This window comes from Trachinotus anak, unplaced genomic scaffold, assembly GCF_046630095.1.
Source record: "Trachinotus anak isolate AG129_WGS33_773 ecotype Australia unplaced genomic scaffold, CSIRO_AGI_Tana_v1 ptg000033l, whole genome shotgun sequence".
Lineage (NCBI taxonomy): Eukaryota > Metazoa > Chordata > Actinopteri > Carangiformes > Carangidae > Trachinotus > Trachinotus anak.
In genome coordinates this window covers 812,633-829,859 of record NW_027273884.1, presented here as the reverse complement: position 1 = coordinate 829,859, position 17,227 = coordinate 812,633, and the positions used below count along the sequence as shown (strand labels likewise).

At 38.4% G+C, this 17,227-nt stretch overlaps 1 protein-coding gene across 2 annotated transcripts in view; it reads right to left on the bottom strand.

Moving 5' to 3' along the window:
- Window positions 1-375: 375 nt before the first annotated feature.
- Window positions 376-17,227, bottom strand: part of syt14a (synaptotagmin XIVa) — a 45,509-nt gene continuing 28,657 nt past the window's right edge. Inside the window, exons 5-9 of one of the 2 annotated variants that reach the window (XM_071471421.1) lie at window positions 12,127-12,398; window positions 11,586-12,035; window positions 10,002-10,191; window positions 9,407-9,463; window positions 376-6,367 (exon numbers count right to left, since the gene is read on the bottom strand). In XM_071471421.1, the coding sequence (XP_071327522.1) occupies window positions 6,054-6,367; window positions 9,407-9,463; window positions 10,002-10,191; window positions 11,586-12,035; window positions 12,127-12,398 (1,283 nt within the window). In that variant the 3' untranslated portion in view covers window positions 376-6,053. The remainder of the gene's footprint in view (window positions 6,368-9,406; window positions 9,464-10,001; window positions 10,192-11,585; window positions 12,036-12,126; window positions 12,399-17,227) is intronic. The other variant, XM_071471422.1, reaches the window with a different exon arrangement.

The window sequence follows — 17,227 nt, the reverse complement described above, 5'->3', positions numbered from 1 at the left end:
CTGCCCATCAGTCTGAAACACCCCACAAAATTAAAATTTTGCAATTTGTGCTTGAAAAGTTGATTGTCAAAATAGATGCAGCCTTTCTGTTAAAAAAAAAAAAAGAAAAAACGAATTGACTGCACAGCAGCTCTAATCAAACTTGTCCCTGATTTTGTGTAAATCATCTACATGTTTCAGTGCTGATTATGTGCAATTGATATGAGTTAATTGATTTCTTGTACGTTTGTAGACCCGCTTATTATTACTAAGCCATAAATATAGCCACACATCAATAGTTGTACCACTCTCATTTGTCAGTGTTTTCATTTACTTTGGTGTTGACTTTCCTTTAATAGTCCCCTAAATGTCAACTTAAAACTACATTGTTCAGGCCAGTGCACTGAATTTGTAATCATCATATTTCCGACAGCATTTGAAGGCATTCCAACACTTTCTTTTAGATGGGTAGTGTGTTGGATATCTGTTCTGCAGGGATGTGACCGACAAAGAGAGGGGAGGGAGCAAGCCCCTCTCATCTGTTATGCATTTCCCCTTTGATTCAGCAGCAGCCACTGAATCTTATTTTCCAGCATTTCTCCCCCTAAGCGCTTTGTTCTGTGTTCAGCTGTGGAATGTGCTGGAGAACACAGTTAATTGTAAAAACCTTATATCTCTGATCTTGTTTTCTCTCTCTTTACCTTTTTTTTTTTGCAGCAGCTAAAACCAGAAATGAAAGAATCAGGTTTGTGCCAAGATCACACAAAGCAGGGGCGTCAGTTCAGTCAGACCTACATCACGACAAAGTCCCTGCAGAGCGGAGCACAAACTGAGGGTTTTAAAGTTATTATCTGTGTGTATGATAAATGAAGCTAACCAAACTGCAAACACTCCTCCAAGTGCTCTCCAATATGCATTTGCATGCAACAAGATCAAATTTGGACTCAAAGGTAGATAGAGTGGATGTTACACCTGAACATATCCACCTGATATCATTTGTGTTTTCCATTTCTGCACCTAAAATTAACTAACTCCATTCTCAAGCGCTTTCACTCTCACCACTATCCTACTGCTTCTCATTTACTTTCAACAGCTACTTCACCCTGTAGAGTGTAGTTTGTTTTCAATGAAATGAGCCAACACTGTACAAATCAACCAGTCCCCATAAAAGCTGCAGGCAATCTGGTTTTGGAGGAAGACGTAGCAGCATTCATATGAGTTCAAACACAACGACAAGTTAAATATTTATAAAATTACTGAAGTTCAAATTTGCCATTTTAGTGCTTAGTTGCCACATGAGCAAAAAAATGCAATACTTGCTCCACCTGTTGGTTGTTTTATGGCAACACGGGGTATATAAGTAAAATTTTGTAGACATAAATAACTGTATTAAAGGTGAGCTGTGCATCTATGTCAAAACTTACCAAAAGCCCAAAACCTCAATGTATGAAAAGGCTCAAAACTGTGTTATAAGGAACCCTCTGCGCCTCCAGCCACAGTACAAATTAGATGTTTGTTCATAACACAACTAGTGTGGTTGCCTTAAGGCAAATGTCAGTCATGTTAACACATACAAAGATATGATGAGGTGTGGTTTTAAAAAAATTGCTCAGACACATGCATTTTTTTCTTTGTTGCTCTTTTTTAAACAATAATATCATCACATATAAACTGTCTCTATCATAAATCAATTTATAAGACATTTTACAACTCAAACTCAGCCTTAAGTACAGAAGAAAAGTACATTTACAAATACATTAAGACACTGTGACACAAGGTAGCTGAGTGAAAAACAGTAAGGCACCGATGCCGTCTGTGGCATAGGTAGTTTCCGAAAAAAACCCGAAACAAAAAAAAAACAACAATCAAAACCAGCATTAAAAACCAGAAGACTTTTCAAAATGTGTCAAGAACATTAAAGAAAAAGAAACAACACTGCAAAGCATAAATATGCTGTTTTAAAAACCTTTTTAGTGAAACACATCTTGTGAAAGATTAGCAAAACATTGAAAGAGGATGTTCTACCAGGTCTATGTGTCCATTGCTGTAGAAGCAAAGAAATGCCATAATAATGAGATTGTTATAAGCAGCTGAACACCTAATTATGAAAAATAACTACTGAATACTTATTGTTGAAATTTAAATACCACTAAATTAGTAGAATTTAAATACAGTATTTTATTTTGAAAACCATCTATCTGAATTCATATGGTCTGAATTTCCAAAGCAAATAGAAAACTACAGAATTTTCTAGTCTCTCATTTTCATTTCTCTTTCTTTGACCACGTCTGACAGAACATGACAGGATAGAGGTCTGATCGATCCTCGACAGACCAAATATTTACAATTAATTCTTTCTTTCTTTTATTTTTACTGTACATGAATTTTTTGACACAATTTTCTACCTGAATTTGTGAAGCCCTAAAATCACCTTTTGTAATTACACAACCTGAATTTATCTGTTGGAAATTTAAATTAAATCCAAAATAAAAATACAGTAAAGCTATACATTTCAAAACTATATATTTAGTGTAATTTAAATAACTGCAGATTTAGGCATTCAGTTGCTTAAAAGTCTAAAAGAAATCTTTTTGGCCTTTTTCGGCCTCCTTATTTGATAGCAAGACATGGTTTTAACATTCAAAAAATAAATGACAAATTCATCAAACTAATAATAAGAGGGTCTTTTTGTTGGTTTGTTAAATTACTTGACTCAAATCAAATGGCATACATGGCAAGATCATGTGACAGTGGATTTACAGTATTAGCTGTATTTTAGTATTCCATATTCTGAATACAAATAATATGATGTACCTCTATGACTTTCACATGGTGTGTTTTACTGTTGTGCTGTAAAGGCTGTGCTTTTGTTTCACGCTGTTAGAAAGCATCAAAGCTGAAAAGTCTTGACAGATTGGTTTGACATGAGCTCTGCTGGTCTCCATCACATCCCTTTCTGGTTTTAGAGGTGGAAATGTGAAGAGGACTAGAGCTATAAGACATGTCATGTTACTTTATCCTATAAAACGTAAACTAAAATAATAAAGAGTAGCAATCCACAATAGTATTGCTTACAGAGTGGGTTAATATTTGATGCACTAATAACTGTCTTGACACAATTTTCTTCCCCATTATTGTTACAAAAATAGATAAGAAACGTTTACTGTATATAAAGTATATGGCAGACAATCAAGAAGTGGTTCGTTCTAAATATAATTAAAGTCAGAAATTGTCACACCCAACAAGAAAATGCAACAACTACCTATATCACAGCCCCCCACGCCCCCTTTACTGTACCTCTCCATTCACACACAAACACACAGACACACATGCACTTCCACTTAGTAAACAATGCACAAAGCTAGCTTTCACCACAACCACAGGCACAGTAAAGAGTATATGTATTTTCTGTTGTCTGTAAATTAAATGAAGTGAGAAAGTGGCAACAGCTAAAAATACAACCCATATTCCTGTAGACATTCTGCGAGTTTGTTGATACACACTGAGGCTCCTTTGAAAACAGGTCTTAAAGGCTGAATTCCCTTCAGTGAGGTTGAATGGTGCTGTACTGTGTGTGTGCTCCCTGTGATTATGCATGCAGGTCTGTGTGCTCTCAGGGTGTGTCTGTGTCTGTTTTTGAACTGGGTCCACTTAAAGAAATTTATGAACCGACTAAAGCATAAGGCAAGGGATTCTGTGTGTGTGCAGCCACAGCACCTACATAGCACCAGAGCAGGTTAAAGAAAGTAACAGGTACATTTTCTTCTCACCCGTTAGCTTCACTGCTGTGATGTGTTACCATGTTATTTTTATTCAAGATATATCCATAAGAAGGAGTCTGAAATTTCTTTGAAAAATTCTTTGACATTCAGAATAACTTTTGAATGGTGGATGGAAACTCAAGATCATAAAACCATCACAGTAACTACTACACTTTTCTACATATAACATATCTCATTCTGTCAGTGCTTCCAAAAATATCTGACTATGTGAAATGCTCATTTCTTCTCAGGGATCACTATTTCACTTCAGCTAAACATCAACCATGACAATGGCGCTGTCAGTGATGTCAGGATATTTGTCATAAATTCTATTTGCTTGACAAAAATGTCTAAAATTATTTAGTTGTGGTTTTGTTTACTTAAGATGAGGCTCAGACAGTGGTGAGATGTTTTACCTTGGCAGTGTCGACTGAGACAGGGATTCATGAAAGTGTAGTAATTTCAACTCAACACCTCAAATCTATTCTCCATAAGTTCTCTGATAGGCCATCATGAACTAGGCCATAAAAAAACCCCTCACTGTTCCTCCAGCCCCCAGAGTCGTGCACATGTTTGAATGCAACAGATGGCAAATTAAGCTTTGGCAAAATAGTAATCAGCAACATTTACAACATGATGATTTAACCTAAACTGTATCCATATTCAGTTTATGAAACTTGTATCGCTTACTTCTTTCCTGGATGGAAGAAGCTGTGCGTAATAATTATTTGATTGTGATTAATAGATGAGGAACACAGTCAGCATGAGCAGTGATGACAGCTCCATGTAGCCACACCTCTGACTTAAACAACTGACATCTGGTAAAATCCAAACTCATGCCATCGGTGATTGTTTTCTCTCACGCAGAGCACGATGCCCTGTTTACTGCTGTAACAAGATAGTTGCTACAATTAGCTAGCTAGCTGGAAAAAAATTTAAAATATAGTTTCTCATGACAGGAAATTGCTTATTTTAATCCCTAAAAAATTAGTTTCAAAATATGTCTCTATGATACTAAATATTAAGTAACAAATGATTAATCAACAGTTGATATTAAAGTTACAGTGAAATGGAAGTTATAGCATCGTTATCTTCAGTCATGTCATGTGTTTCCAGGTCAAACACAATGCAGTTCATATAAATCAGATCGCTAAGATGTGATTGGATCTCTCCAAAGTGGGTGTGGCTTGGACAGAGCTGACAAGAAATATGAAGCTAAGGAGCTGCAGAGGACTCGCTGTTAGCCACCTCACACACCTTCTGCTCCTGTGTTGTTTGACCAGGAGGACAAAGATGAAGGTTAAAACAATACATCTGGCCTTAACCACATTCGTTTGTTTTCACAGTTTTAAAACCAAACACACAACTCCCATGATCATACTGCTCTGTTAGCTACCAACTAGCTAACGGTCAAGTGTTTTGTATGACGGGCAGCGTTAGCAAGTTAAGTAAAACAATTTGACTGGATAAATTTATACAGCCTCTCCTGAGCGGAAAGCAAAGGGAGGCATTTTGATATAAAAATAATCAAAAACGAATTTTTGACACATATTTAGTATGTAAAAGGAGATAAATGAAGCAACCCAGGGAGCTGTTTATTTCACTGTGACTTTAACATTTATAGGAAAAACAAATAGTTAAGTTAAAGTTAACCACTCAAACTCTAGTGCACAGAAATACGTAACATAAAGTAAGAAAGTGCAAATGTAAGATCTGTCCTGTGATGGTTTTCAGAGCCTTTTTAACAAGTGGTCCATGTAACACTATACTGATGTGAGCAAAGGCCATGTACTATATATGCTTTTCTGGTTTTTCTAATGGAATTTTTTTCTTTGGTCATCCATTAAAAACATGACATAAACTTGTTCAAGAATCGTAACTGAGACCTTTATGACAAGATTAATGATAATCTGGACTACAGTTGTTTGAGCTAGAGGTGTGGGCGCTCAAAATCATCAGACAATAAAATATTCTTCAGTGTTATCGAGAACCTGCTTCCAGGAACAGGCCCCAGCTTAACCAGTCCAATAGACAAAAAAGAGTGCCATCTGCAGAAATTAAAGGACATTACAAGGCAATCCTTGACAAAAATGACATCACATTACTAGCCATACTATCAATCAAAGGCTGTCAATGTGACTTTACACACAGTGCCATGAAAATGCTTATGCTGAACAACTCTGAGTGCTGACACATGGTTCTGTCACATTCTTCTATCCCAGCTCAACTTTTCCATTTCTCACTCATCTGGGACAACGGCTGCTCTGTGCAGTTACCCCCTATGCACTTTCTCGACTTACACTTCTGTTGCTGTTAGGACTCCAGCAAACTGTGCCAGCGGCAAACCTGCTGTCCTTTGGACTCTTTCATCTGAGTCCAGTGGGTGAGCTCCTCCTCTCCAGAGCTGTTGAGGCCAAGTGAAATCCAGCCAATCATCTCCTTTCGCTTCATGCTGCGCTTGTTGTAGACGGAGAGGATGAGTGTGACATCCGATAGCTGGAAAAGGGCTACCTGGAAGACAAACGTCTCTTTGTAGGTTGGGTTGGGCTGACCTCGACAGATGGATGTCTTACACTTGGACATCTCGTGGCCCATGGAGTTCAGTAAGGTCAGCTTAACGTATGTATCTAGAGAGGAAACCAGTTAAGTAGACAATTAGATGTGAAATGATGTTAACCTTTTGACATATTTTTAAATATATTGTGTTACAATGCTAAACATTTATGGCTCATTTGTGCAAAATCCTCTCCAGTTTATTCTCTTTGAATTACAGCATCACAACCTGCTGCAGCAACCTGCTGTTTCCTCTGCAGCAAAGTGTGACACATTCTCCCCGGAAAGCATTTGTTCTTGTTAATGTCACTGCAACTGATGTATAAGATCCTGACCACATAGGATGCGGCTTTCTCCTGATCAAATACAAAGCGCAGCTGTGACTGCTCCTGATAACAGAGAGCAGGAACTCAAAGGGTTCGATGAGCATTACTTCAGTCTTGTTGCTATGCAACTACTGTATGTCTAACCTGAAATAGGGGATAATGTTCAAGATAAAAATTGACTCGGAAAAGTTATTAATTTATCTGCATGTGCTTAGAGGATGTAGAGTCTTTTCTGGAACAAATGATGTTGCTAAAATTAATTTTCCTCATCAGGAAAGCCCTGCAGGAGCTGCTATTATTTTCTGTGACTTTAACATAATGTCAGTGTCATGACATGACATGTGCACAGACTTTTATAGCCCAGGGCAGTGTCCCAGAACAAGCTTTGTCCAAAATGTGAGTCATACATTTTTAAGGAGATGCATGCCTGCTGCAAACAAATGATCAAATATTTAGAAACATATATAGAGAAATAAGTGACTGGCGCATAATTCTAATAAGTTGCGACAATGACATTACACTTTCAGATTGGTCAGAAAAAAGAAATCTTGCTATAGATCCATATAATCAAACGCAGAATGTGATCTGTGGACATGTTTAATATTAGCAGTATTCAAGAAATTAGCATAGAGCAGTTCTGTTACTGATAATCTTGGGTCTGTGTGACATTTCCCACTTTTTGTTTTTCAGCTGATTCCCTCCTGTTTTATTTTAAATCAGTGTACGTTTCCAAAAAAAATTATCCCCAATAAATATCATTCATTTAACCCAAAGAGGAAAAAGCAAAAAGAAAAACATTATCATTTTCACCGTTATCAAGTTATTCAGCATTCATGGTCTCCTTATTCACTCCTCATTTCCATGCAGAAATCATGACATAAACTGAAGCCACAAATCCAGCTGAAAGTAAATGAGGCAAGACTGGCAATCACAATGGGTCTTTGAGAGTGTTTCGCCTCTCGTCTACAACCATACTCAGTAATAATGCTGTGTATTATGTTCCTGTCTAAGAGGGAGTATAAGGAATGAATTGCAGAGGCTTTCATGCTGTCGAGTGCCAGCTGCCTTCCAACGCCTAGCTCACCGCCCTGAATCACACATTCAGTTGCTCTCTTTGACATAAAAGCACAGTGAAAAAAATAGCCTTGATTTCTTTTCTGACTGCTGCTGAATGGGCTGTGCAGAGCTGTGGATGTCTTAAGTGGTCAGTAGCGGTGATGCATGGCTCTTTGGTATTGTTGCAGAATGAGAGGGGCTGCGACTGATGATTAACTTGACTCGTCAGCTTGGTACTGTTTTGAAATGATAGAAAAGGAGCTTTGAAATTGCTCCGCATCTTTCACCGCGCTCCTTCCACTTTGTGAGATGCACAAAGTCAATCAAGGCCTCCATGAGGATTTTGCACAAAGATTTTTTTTAGTGTTACCAGATGTGACTATTTTCCAAACGTAATTTGAAGACTATACAGTATGTGGATATGCTATTCAGGAAAGCACAAACAATATAAAAAATATGGCTGCTAGTCATTAGATACAGACATTCATAACATAAAACATGGCAATTAATGGGAGGACAGCACAGTGTGTCTTTTTAATGAACACTTATGCTACTCTATCCCAAAAGTCCTGTTTCTGTTTTATGTGATGTATGCAGAGCTTAAAACTGAAATATTACACCCAAGGCATGCCAAAGTGTACTGTTCGAATTAAGCCAGCCCAGTCGGTGACACACAAACGTTTCCCTCTAGCTGGCCATCAGCCACCAAGCAAACCGGATTGAGTTAGCATGAAAGGTGTTATTTCTGAGTGAAAGACTTCCAGGCATCACAGGCACAAACACAAGAGAGACATGAGACATGTAGCGGAGGGTGGTAACAGGGCTGCATGCATAACACGAGCTGCACATTAAAAAGTAAAGCAAACAAAGGTTACAACAAGCAACGATCTTCATGGATGAGTGTTACCGTTTTCTATGTGTAAATGTGAACAAGTAGCAATTAGCCTAAAAATGGAAATGTGTAGTCATTGCTGGTATTCAGCCCTTTTTACAAGTAATTTAGATTTTGCACAAAATTTTACCTTTGGGAAACAAGCCTGTTTGTTTTATTGCAAAAAGTTAGATGTACATGTTAAATATGAGGCTACAGCCAGGAGGCCATTAATTAAGTATAAACAGTGGAGCTAGCTTGGCTTCATCAAAATGTAACGAAATCCACATACCAGTACTTCTAGAGCTTGCTAATTAACGCAATTTATGGTGTTTGTTTTATTGTATAAAAGTTAAGCGTGAAATTGCCAATTCGCAGCTTTATGGGGGTTATGTGCCGCACTTTTTCATAGCCAGTTGCAGTAATTTTCTGGAGTTTAGGTTTATGCTAAGCTAAGATAGCTGGCCACTGGCTCTAGTGTCATATTTAGCATACAAACATGAGACTAGTAGTATAGACTTCTCATCTAATTATCTGCAAGAAAACAGATGAGCTTGTTTCCCCAAAATGTCAAACTATTGATTTAAGTGAAATAAACAAATCAAGGTTAGAAAAGAAAGTGCCTGACAGTACTGTCAGTCATTCTTGGTTGTGATCATTTTCTTCTCCTCATAACTCATTCATTTTTCCAACCATTGCTAGTGAAAATGTTTCACAGATATTCATCCAGGTAAGTCTATTAATTACTCACAAAACCTGAACTGTTTTAATGTACAAATGTTTGTGTTTAATTATCTGCACCCATGAAGATAGATTCAACATGGATAGCAACTCACTTTGCGGCAGGAACAGAGACTCACCTCTGATAATATAAACCTGTCCACCTATCAAGTGTTTTAGACAACAGAACAGCCCATCTGACAACAAGGGTTGGACAGCAGTAAGAAAAACAACGGACCAAGATGTCAAAAAGGCAGTAGGGTGAGAGAATTTCAGGTGCAGACATAACACAAGATGCAAGGAAAGAGAAACAGGGTCAGAAAGCCAACAACATTGCACAAAGTTCAACAAGAGATAGTTTTTGTTTGAACTTGCTGCTCAGATCCCTGGAAACTGACTGAGGAGGCTGATCAGGAGAAGGGAAGACCACCAGGGATCAGTTCAGAGGAAAACTGAAAAGCAGGTAGTACAGCTGGGATAGATCAGACTAACTCTTGTTTGGAGAAGTTATAAGCTGTGCATAGTCTCTCTCACTCAGTTGTATTTGAACAAAGAAAGCACAAGTATGTTTAATAAACAAGTTACCACATATTCTTCACAATGATTCAAGACTTAAATTGCATTATGGCTGCCTAAACTGAAATCCCTATGCACAGGCTCAACTTGTCCTTTTCCATTCTATTATCTAAAAGAATCTTTCCACAACTACTTAAATAAATATTTTAGGGTACTTACTGGGTGGCTTGTTGGCAGCTAGGTTTTTGAAATGGATGCCTTTGATGACCTCCACAGAGAGACGTCCTGTTGTGGCATTGTACACCAGGCCCACAAGGATCTCTGGGGTGGAAGTCTGACTTACTGACTGGAATGATGAGGCGCTTTCACTGCATGTCATATCTGAGAGGCTGACCTGGGATTCACCACCCTGGAAGTGTTGACAGACATTCAGAGAATCACTCACTAGTATGTATATCAAAAATAAAAGACAGCGTACCCCAATCTGATGCCATAATTCATCATCTGAAATTCAAGTTTTATATTTACTAATATTGCTATCAATAGCATGTGCAAAACCCAGAGTAGACACTCATTATATTTTTTACGATACTGCTTAGTAATGTCTGGCAACTGATCATTCGCTAAGCCTCGTCCCCCTTAGTTAATGTTGCTACAGCTGTTAGGCTTTCCACTCTGATATGCAGTTTACAATAACAATGGTGGAAGATTACCAATAAAACATTTTTGTAATTTATGAAACAATGGCTCCTTGATATCAGACAGATGCAGACAAAAGCTGGCTTTCTCATTTGAAGTGAAAAACTGTCAATTTTTATGTCTGCCAGATTTCAGATGAACAGTAGCTAGCTAGTTAAATGTAGAGCTGCACGATATGCAAAAAAAAATATTTCATAGCGATTATTTTGGAAGCTATTGTGATTGTGATGTGTGATTTCAGTTAGGATAGTGCACTTGGCCATTTTGCAATTTCGATTGTATTTCGATTTTGATTTCAGCCCTAGTTAAATTCTACCAATTTGTTATTCCCTTCTCCTTTACTGGACACAAACTTACACCTATCCCCAAACAATTATCTCTGCAAGGCCTAAACTTAATGTATGTACAAACCCTCGCCAGAAATACTGGGGGGAACAGACTGACACAAGACGTGGCTCCACACAGTGTATGTGCGAGCCATTAGCAGGGTTTTTTTTCTCAATAAATGAGTGAGCTAACGATATAATCCTTGGATTTTGAAGTATCGCTATGTAACTACTATAGGTAGTAAGCCAGTTAGCTGGACATGCTAATGTTTACAGCTTATGTTATCTTACTAGATGCAGCGAAATGTCAACTGAAATTAAAAGAAACGAAAAAGAATTTTGGTTTAATTAGAAGTCTGGATCCCTGCATGATGAATGCCAACACACTAAGAAAATACTGGTGTGAGAAACAATAAAAGGCAAAGAAACTAATACATGACAAATTCTTTGTAGAATAATGGATCCCTGTGGTTTTAGCTGCTGTAATCTTTGAAATGAATGTATATTGCTGTGAAATTAAATGCTAGCAAAAGGAAAACAATAATATATTGTTTCCCTGTTGTGAAATGGAGGCAACCACACCATTATCTATTCCTCAGACACATTAAACCAACAAGCAAAACAGAAGTAACTGGTTAACCAAACAAGATCTTAATATTCTTTAAAGCTGCAAAATATAACCTCACTCTAAAATGTTATGTGAAAGATCAGTCAACATAGAGGGCCAATTAGTGAGGTGTTGCATGAATGCTTGAACACCAGCTTTGATCCTACTTACCGGGAGAGCACAGCATGGGTCTAATATGACCGGCACAGACATTTTGCCCTGAAGGTTGAGCTTGGTGAGGTAGAACACCTTTTCCCCGAGCACCTTCTCCTTCTTCATCCGCCGCATACTGTAAAGGCGGAATCGGATGGCATAATTGCTGATCATCTCTGACTCAACATGGCTGAAGCGGAAGGTCTCCGTGAAGATGGGGCAGGGGCCTCTCTGGATTCCTGTCTTTGCCCTCTGCTTCTTAGTTGGCAGCAGCACCAGGTGGACCTGCCAGGAGATGTTGCCAGTGCGTTTGTGGGTGGGAAGGTCCGTTACTGCCATGATGGTCACCGCTAGCTGCTGTTCCTCGGAGTCGTAGTTGAACACCACATCCAGGGTGCCGTATTTTGCAATGGGATCTGGTTCATAACCTTTAGGGAGCTGTGCTGCTGATCCTCGGGCTGACATATCCTAAAAAAATCAGTGATATGTTCAATGTGCATGTCTCACCAATCAACAGAATTTGTCAGTCATATATTGATATAAAATCACTGGTGTTTACCTCTGGGCTGAGGACGGCGGTGCTGTCACTGGGAACATCTTCCTCATAGCCCTTGTTGAGGTAACTCTCAGTCTCATGACCGTCACTGCCCTCACTAGGACATTTGCCAAAGGACAGGTGGGGACTGCCGCTGGTATGGGATAAATCACACTTGGCGTCTCCCAGGTCGGACAGCGTGCAGGACATCCGTGGAGAGCCATTCTCATCCTGATAGGGCGGGGGCTGGAGCTCATCCAGTGGCGGCGTTCGTCTCATCCGCTGAATGCAATTGACTGAATTGTGAAGAGGAAATGAGGAGATAATTCAAGAATAGCAATAATATCTATATAATTATGTACTGTAATGTATCACCTTTTATTTGAACCATGTGAAGAGAGACAACTGTGGTCCTTGCTCCTTGCAGCCACAGCAGCAGCAGCATAATGCAGCAGTGGTATTATTGATCAGTCGGTTGGACAGGTGATCTACTTTGGTCCAGAGTAGAATTTGAAGGTCTCCAGAAAATGAATCCTACTGACTTTTGCATTTATTTCCTTATTCTGTGAAATATCTCACCTTCTACATCTAAAATGTTTTACATACTGTATATTCATGGTTCTGTGATGACGTATCCGACAAACTGTGGTGACCTCTGACTTGGACCACCAGCAGGTTCACATAAGAAAATAGGACATAAGAAAAACAGAATAGGAAAGCCACATACTCAAAATGTATTTATTTGAACTTGTAAATAGTTTTAGCAAACTTCCTTATTCAGGATTAGGATTTGTTTTAACCCTATAAAAGTAAATTTGCTGAAACATCGATCTATATACTTTGAAATAGATGCATCAGAGTTATGAGTGCATAGCTTTCCCATTCTTTTGTTTTAGTGGACTGTCGTACTGGCATAAACATTTAGTGCAAAGGACATTGCCCTTAATACAAACTCAGAGCTGTCAGTTTGGCTGTTGACACCTCAGCTGCAGTTATTACTGAAGGCAAGGTATTTTTATTAGTATAGCAGAGTAATTCAAAGTGCTTTAAATAGAACATGGACACAACAACAATAGGCAAAAAGAAAAATAGAGAAAGCAAAACCAAAAAAGTGACAAAATAAAATTTATTGTGTAGATCTATAAAAATATCTTACATCTTAAGTAAATAATGGCAGAAATATCTCTTCAGCTTTGATTTAACATAATGACTGGAAGCATCTTGAAAAACACCTCTGCAGCATTTTAGCTGAAAGCAGCTTCCCCAACTTTCAACCAATGCTTTATTGTGATTTTATTTTAAAGAAGATTTGGTTTAATACTCAAGTATTTTAATCTTTCAGCAACACTGCAAGATAAATGTGGGGCTGCTGTAATTACTTTACATAACTAACATTGGATTACAACATAGCCAAGGTTTGCTTGCTTGCTAACAGTGAAGCACTCATTACTAAAGGCTTATTAATGCATATGTAATTCTGTCTAGTCTTGTGTAATGTTATTCTATATTTTATTTACTGATGCTCAATGTCAGAGTAAATGTGTCAATAATTAAGGTTATTTACTAGTAAAATGTAGATTATATTGTTCATGTAAATCTTGAGCATTGAGTCCTACAAAACTATACAGTATTCATCATAGATTTTATTTTCACCAACAAATGGAAAACACTCTGCCCATCCTCATGAGCATAATGTGCTCTGTTAGAGGAATCTCCTGAATGCATAACCTACATAAAACATCATATGTGCACCATTAAAGGACTGAACTGAATACTTCTTAATCTGCCACAGATTTCATGCCTCTAACCTTTCTAAATGATTCAGTTGCCCGAAGGCAAGAAAAAAGGCTATATTGAGCGTCTCGGTGGCACCTAAACAGAACCTTGAACAGTGTTGCCAGCTGCATTCTCAAATCTGCCTCCCTTCTCCAATTTGGATTCACAAAAATTGAGCAGCCGATGCTAATACTCCCGTAGGGACACTGAGAAAGAGTGCTTTATACCCAATCTCATGCAAAAAAAAGAAAGAAAGAAAGAAAGAAAACAAAAGATGAAGAAGAAAATAACTTGGAAAAAAATCCTCTTCTTATGCTGTCTCCTAACTTTTGGAAAAAGCCAATGCTATGATGACGTAATCCTCTGCCACTCATTGTTCAAGCTTTCTCCCAAGTTCTTGAAACTTTCGCTCTTAATAATGTCAGTGAGACACCACCTCAAAGTGGCACATATCAGTGGCAGGATAGAGGCAAAGGAGTCTTAACTAAGTGTCATGGAGGGCTTGATAAAAGGAGCAAATCCATTTTGAGCAGCTTTTTTCCTGCTGAGCCGGGGGCGGTTGATTTGATGGAGGCTGCTGTATAAAAGCACTACTCTTTTCTCCAGCCCGCTAATTGGGATGGTTACTATTCCTCCTCTTGTCTAACCCACCCTTCCTTCACAGAGTTTCATCCCCTCTGTACTGGCAGCTGCCTTGTTTTGCCCTCTTGTACCTCTGTAAGTGGGGAAACAGTCTTTGTGAATCTCAAGTATAAATATCTTGGGTGACAAATGAGAGGAGCAACACTGTACTGTTGTGCCCATGGTCGTAAGGAGGGGCAAACACAGGTGAACTCTTGTTCACTTGGCACCTTGTAGATTTACAAGACAGTAAGATTTCACAAAACAACAACTGAATATCAACACTATCAGTCAGTAGCTATCAATAATGCATACAGTGAAGGCTCCGACCCCTGTAGGCAAAAGCCAAGCATCCTAGTATGCTACTGTATAATGATCACCCTGATTCAAACAAAGCAGTGTATGACAGAGGTTAATTCAAACAAGTAATATGTTATACTGAGAAACTGAATATTTTGTAGATACAATACAAGTTTTGGTGTTTTTATAGATCTGTACATGGCTATAGACTAAATATATACTCTGATAATGGCTTTTAATGATAATGGCTCTTTTACATGGTGTTTTACTATAATTCTTAGTGTGTGTATATGAATACAACACACAGTAATTACCCTAGCTTAGCTTAAAGACTGGTAGCAGGGGGAAACAGCTAGCCCGGCTAAAGGTAAAAAATGCACCTATTTCAGGCTATAGTGTTGGTTGCCAGATACCATTGGTGAACACATGCTTTACCGTGACTGAAATCATTTCAGTGTACTCCAGAGTACCTGGCTGTTGTTCACAGAGTAAGGTAGCCCAAAGCATCTAAAGCCACTAACTGATTTAAGTGTCTTTTTGTGTACATATTAAACAAGGGAGATATAATGTGTTAAGAGGTGTTGGTAAACATATTTCTTAACTTTAGCCAGGCTAGCTTTCCCTGTTTCAGGTGTTTATATGATAAGCCAGGATAGATAAGCCAGCTTCATTAGATTGGTATTGATTTCCCATGTCACTTAAGAGAGCTAATAATTATAGGCCATATAGGTCATTACATACATGCAAAAAGCCCTAGTCTTTTACAAAATACACCCTGGGAAATGAAAATAAAGAAGGTATTACTTCTTGGTACTGTTTCGCAACATATGAAGACACTGTCAAGGAATATGGCAAATGTGTGAGTTTGAGTGAGTGACTTGTTGAACCTTGACTGGTGTCATTAAATCTGGCTGTGACCACTGTGCTACACTGTAGCTAGTAAAGACCTCGTCACATGTGCAATAGTAAATGTTCCAATACTCCTTCTTCTGTTTCCTCTGAGTACCAGCAGCAGTTTGGCTAATCAAACAGTGCTGACCTCATCACTCAAAAATAACTTCTTAATTGTAGATTTTCAGTATTTTGAAATGAATATCACTAATGATTCCTGGAAAGCAGTAATATGTTGCATCCAAAAAAACAGCCTGTCTCCGACCAAAGGTAAAAAAGCACCCCTTAACTCACCAGTTAACATTTTATATCTAGTTTCATTCATTCATTAATTTAAAAAATGAAGTGTACAAATGACAAGTTATGATTTTATGGACAGTTACGTGCGGAACTACAACTTGACCGTGCACAGAGCCAGGTGTTTTCCTCTGCTTCCTGTTACTATGCTAATTTATGTTAAGCTCCTCCTTTATATAGCTTTATTCACCATACAGACTTGAAAGTGGTATCAGTCTTTTCATCTTATGCTCAGCAGGAATCCAAGTTAGTGTATTCTCCATGCTAACTATTCCTCTAAAGCTGGGCAGACACTGTGCATTTCTTATAGAGTGCTGCATGGATGATGTATTTTTGTAGGCCATCCCAGAAGTTAGCATCACAATGATTCCCTCATCAAAAAGCCAATTGGATTTCTACTGACCTTTTGATTACTGCAAAACGTGTACTCTGTGACAAACAAAAGTTTATGATACTTACACATTCACCAAATGTAATGATATCTGAGTATTAGGATTTCCTTCCCTCCCGTCCTTCCCAGACAAAGTCAACTTTTCTACCATTTCTCATCTACAAAGGCACAACTCATACAATTCATTATAATGAAAACTGTGAATGAAAAAAATTTTAATTCAATTATGACGATAAGCTTGGTGGTTGGTGGCATTGATGGTATGATGATGTGTTTCTGTCCTCATCAACCGGTCATGACAGTGTGCTAACCTCAGAGAGAGGAAGCTGGTCCAGATGAACCTCTGATCATTTCTTTCTTATCTCCTATTTTGGGAGGCTTCCTATTTTGAGAGCGGAGCCACTGGGCCACCCATCCTCCCTGACTGCAGCCTCTGCACAATCCTCCACATGTATAATACATTTGTCCTGAGGATGAAGCTCCTCATACTCACAGACAAACAAAATCAGCAGCGGCAGTTTGAGAGAAAATATTACAGGCGCCTCAGAACTTTTATGACAGCTTGTTTGAAATTAATGAAATGAAGTAAATAAAAATCATCCTCAACTATATCATAGAAACTACCCTTGTCCACATTTTTGGGTTTGTAGAGAAAGAGTGACCTGATGTCATTACTGGCATGAGGCTGCTGCTTCATCATTGCTGATCCATGGTGGCTCGCTGGGATCCATGATGGAGAGAAAACCACAGCCATCTAAGTCTTACCACAGGGAGAAAAATAATGAACCTCTAGTACTTTCAACCAGTGCAGTCGTGGATGGACAGAGTTTTCACTTCACTTGGCGAAGA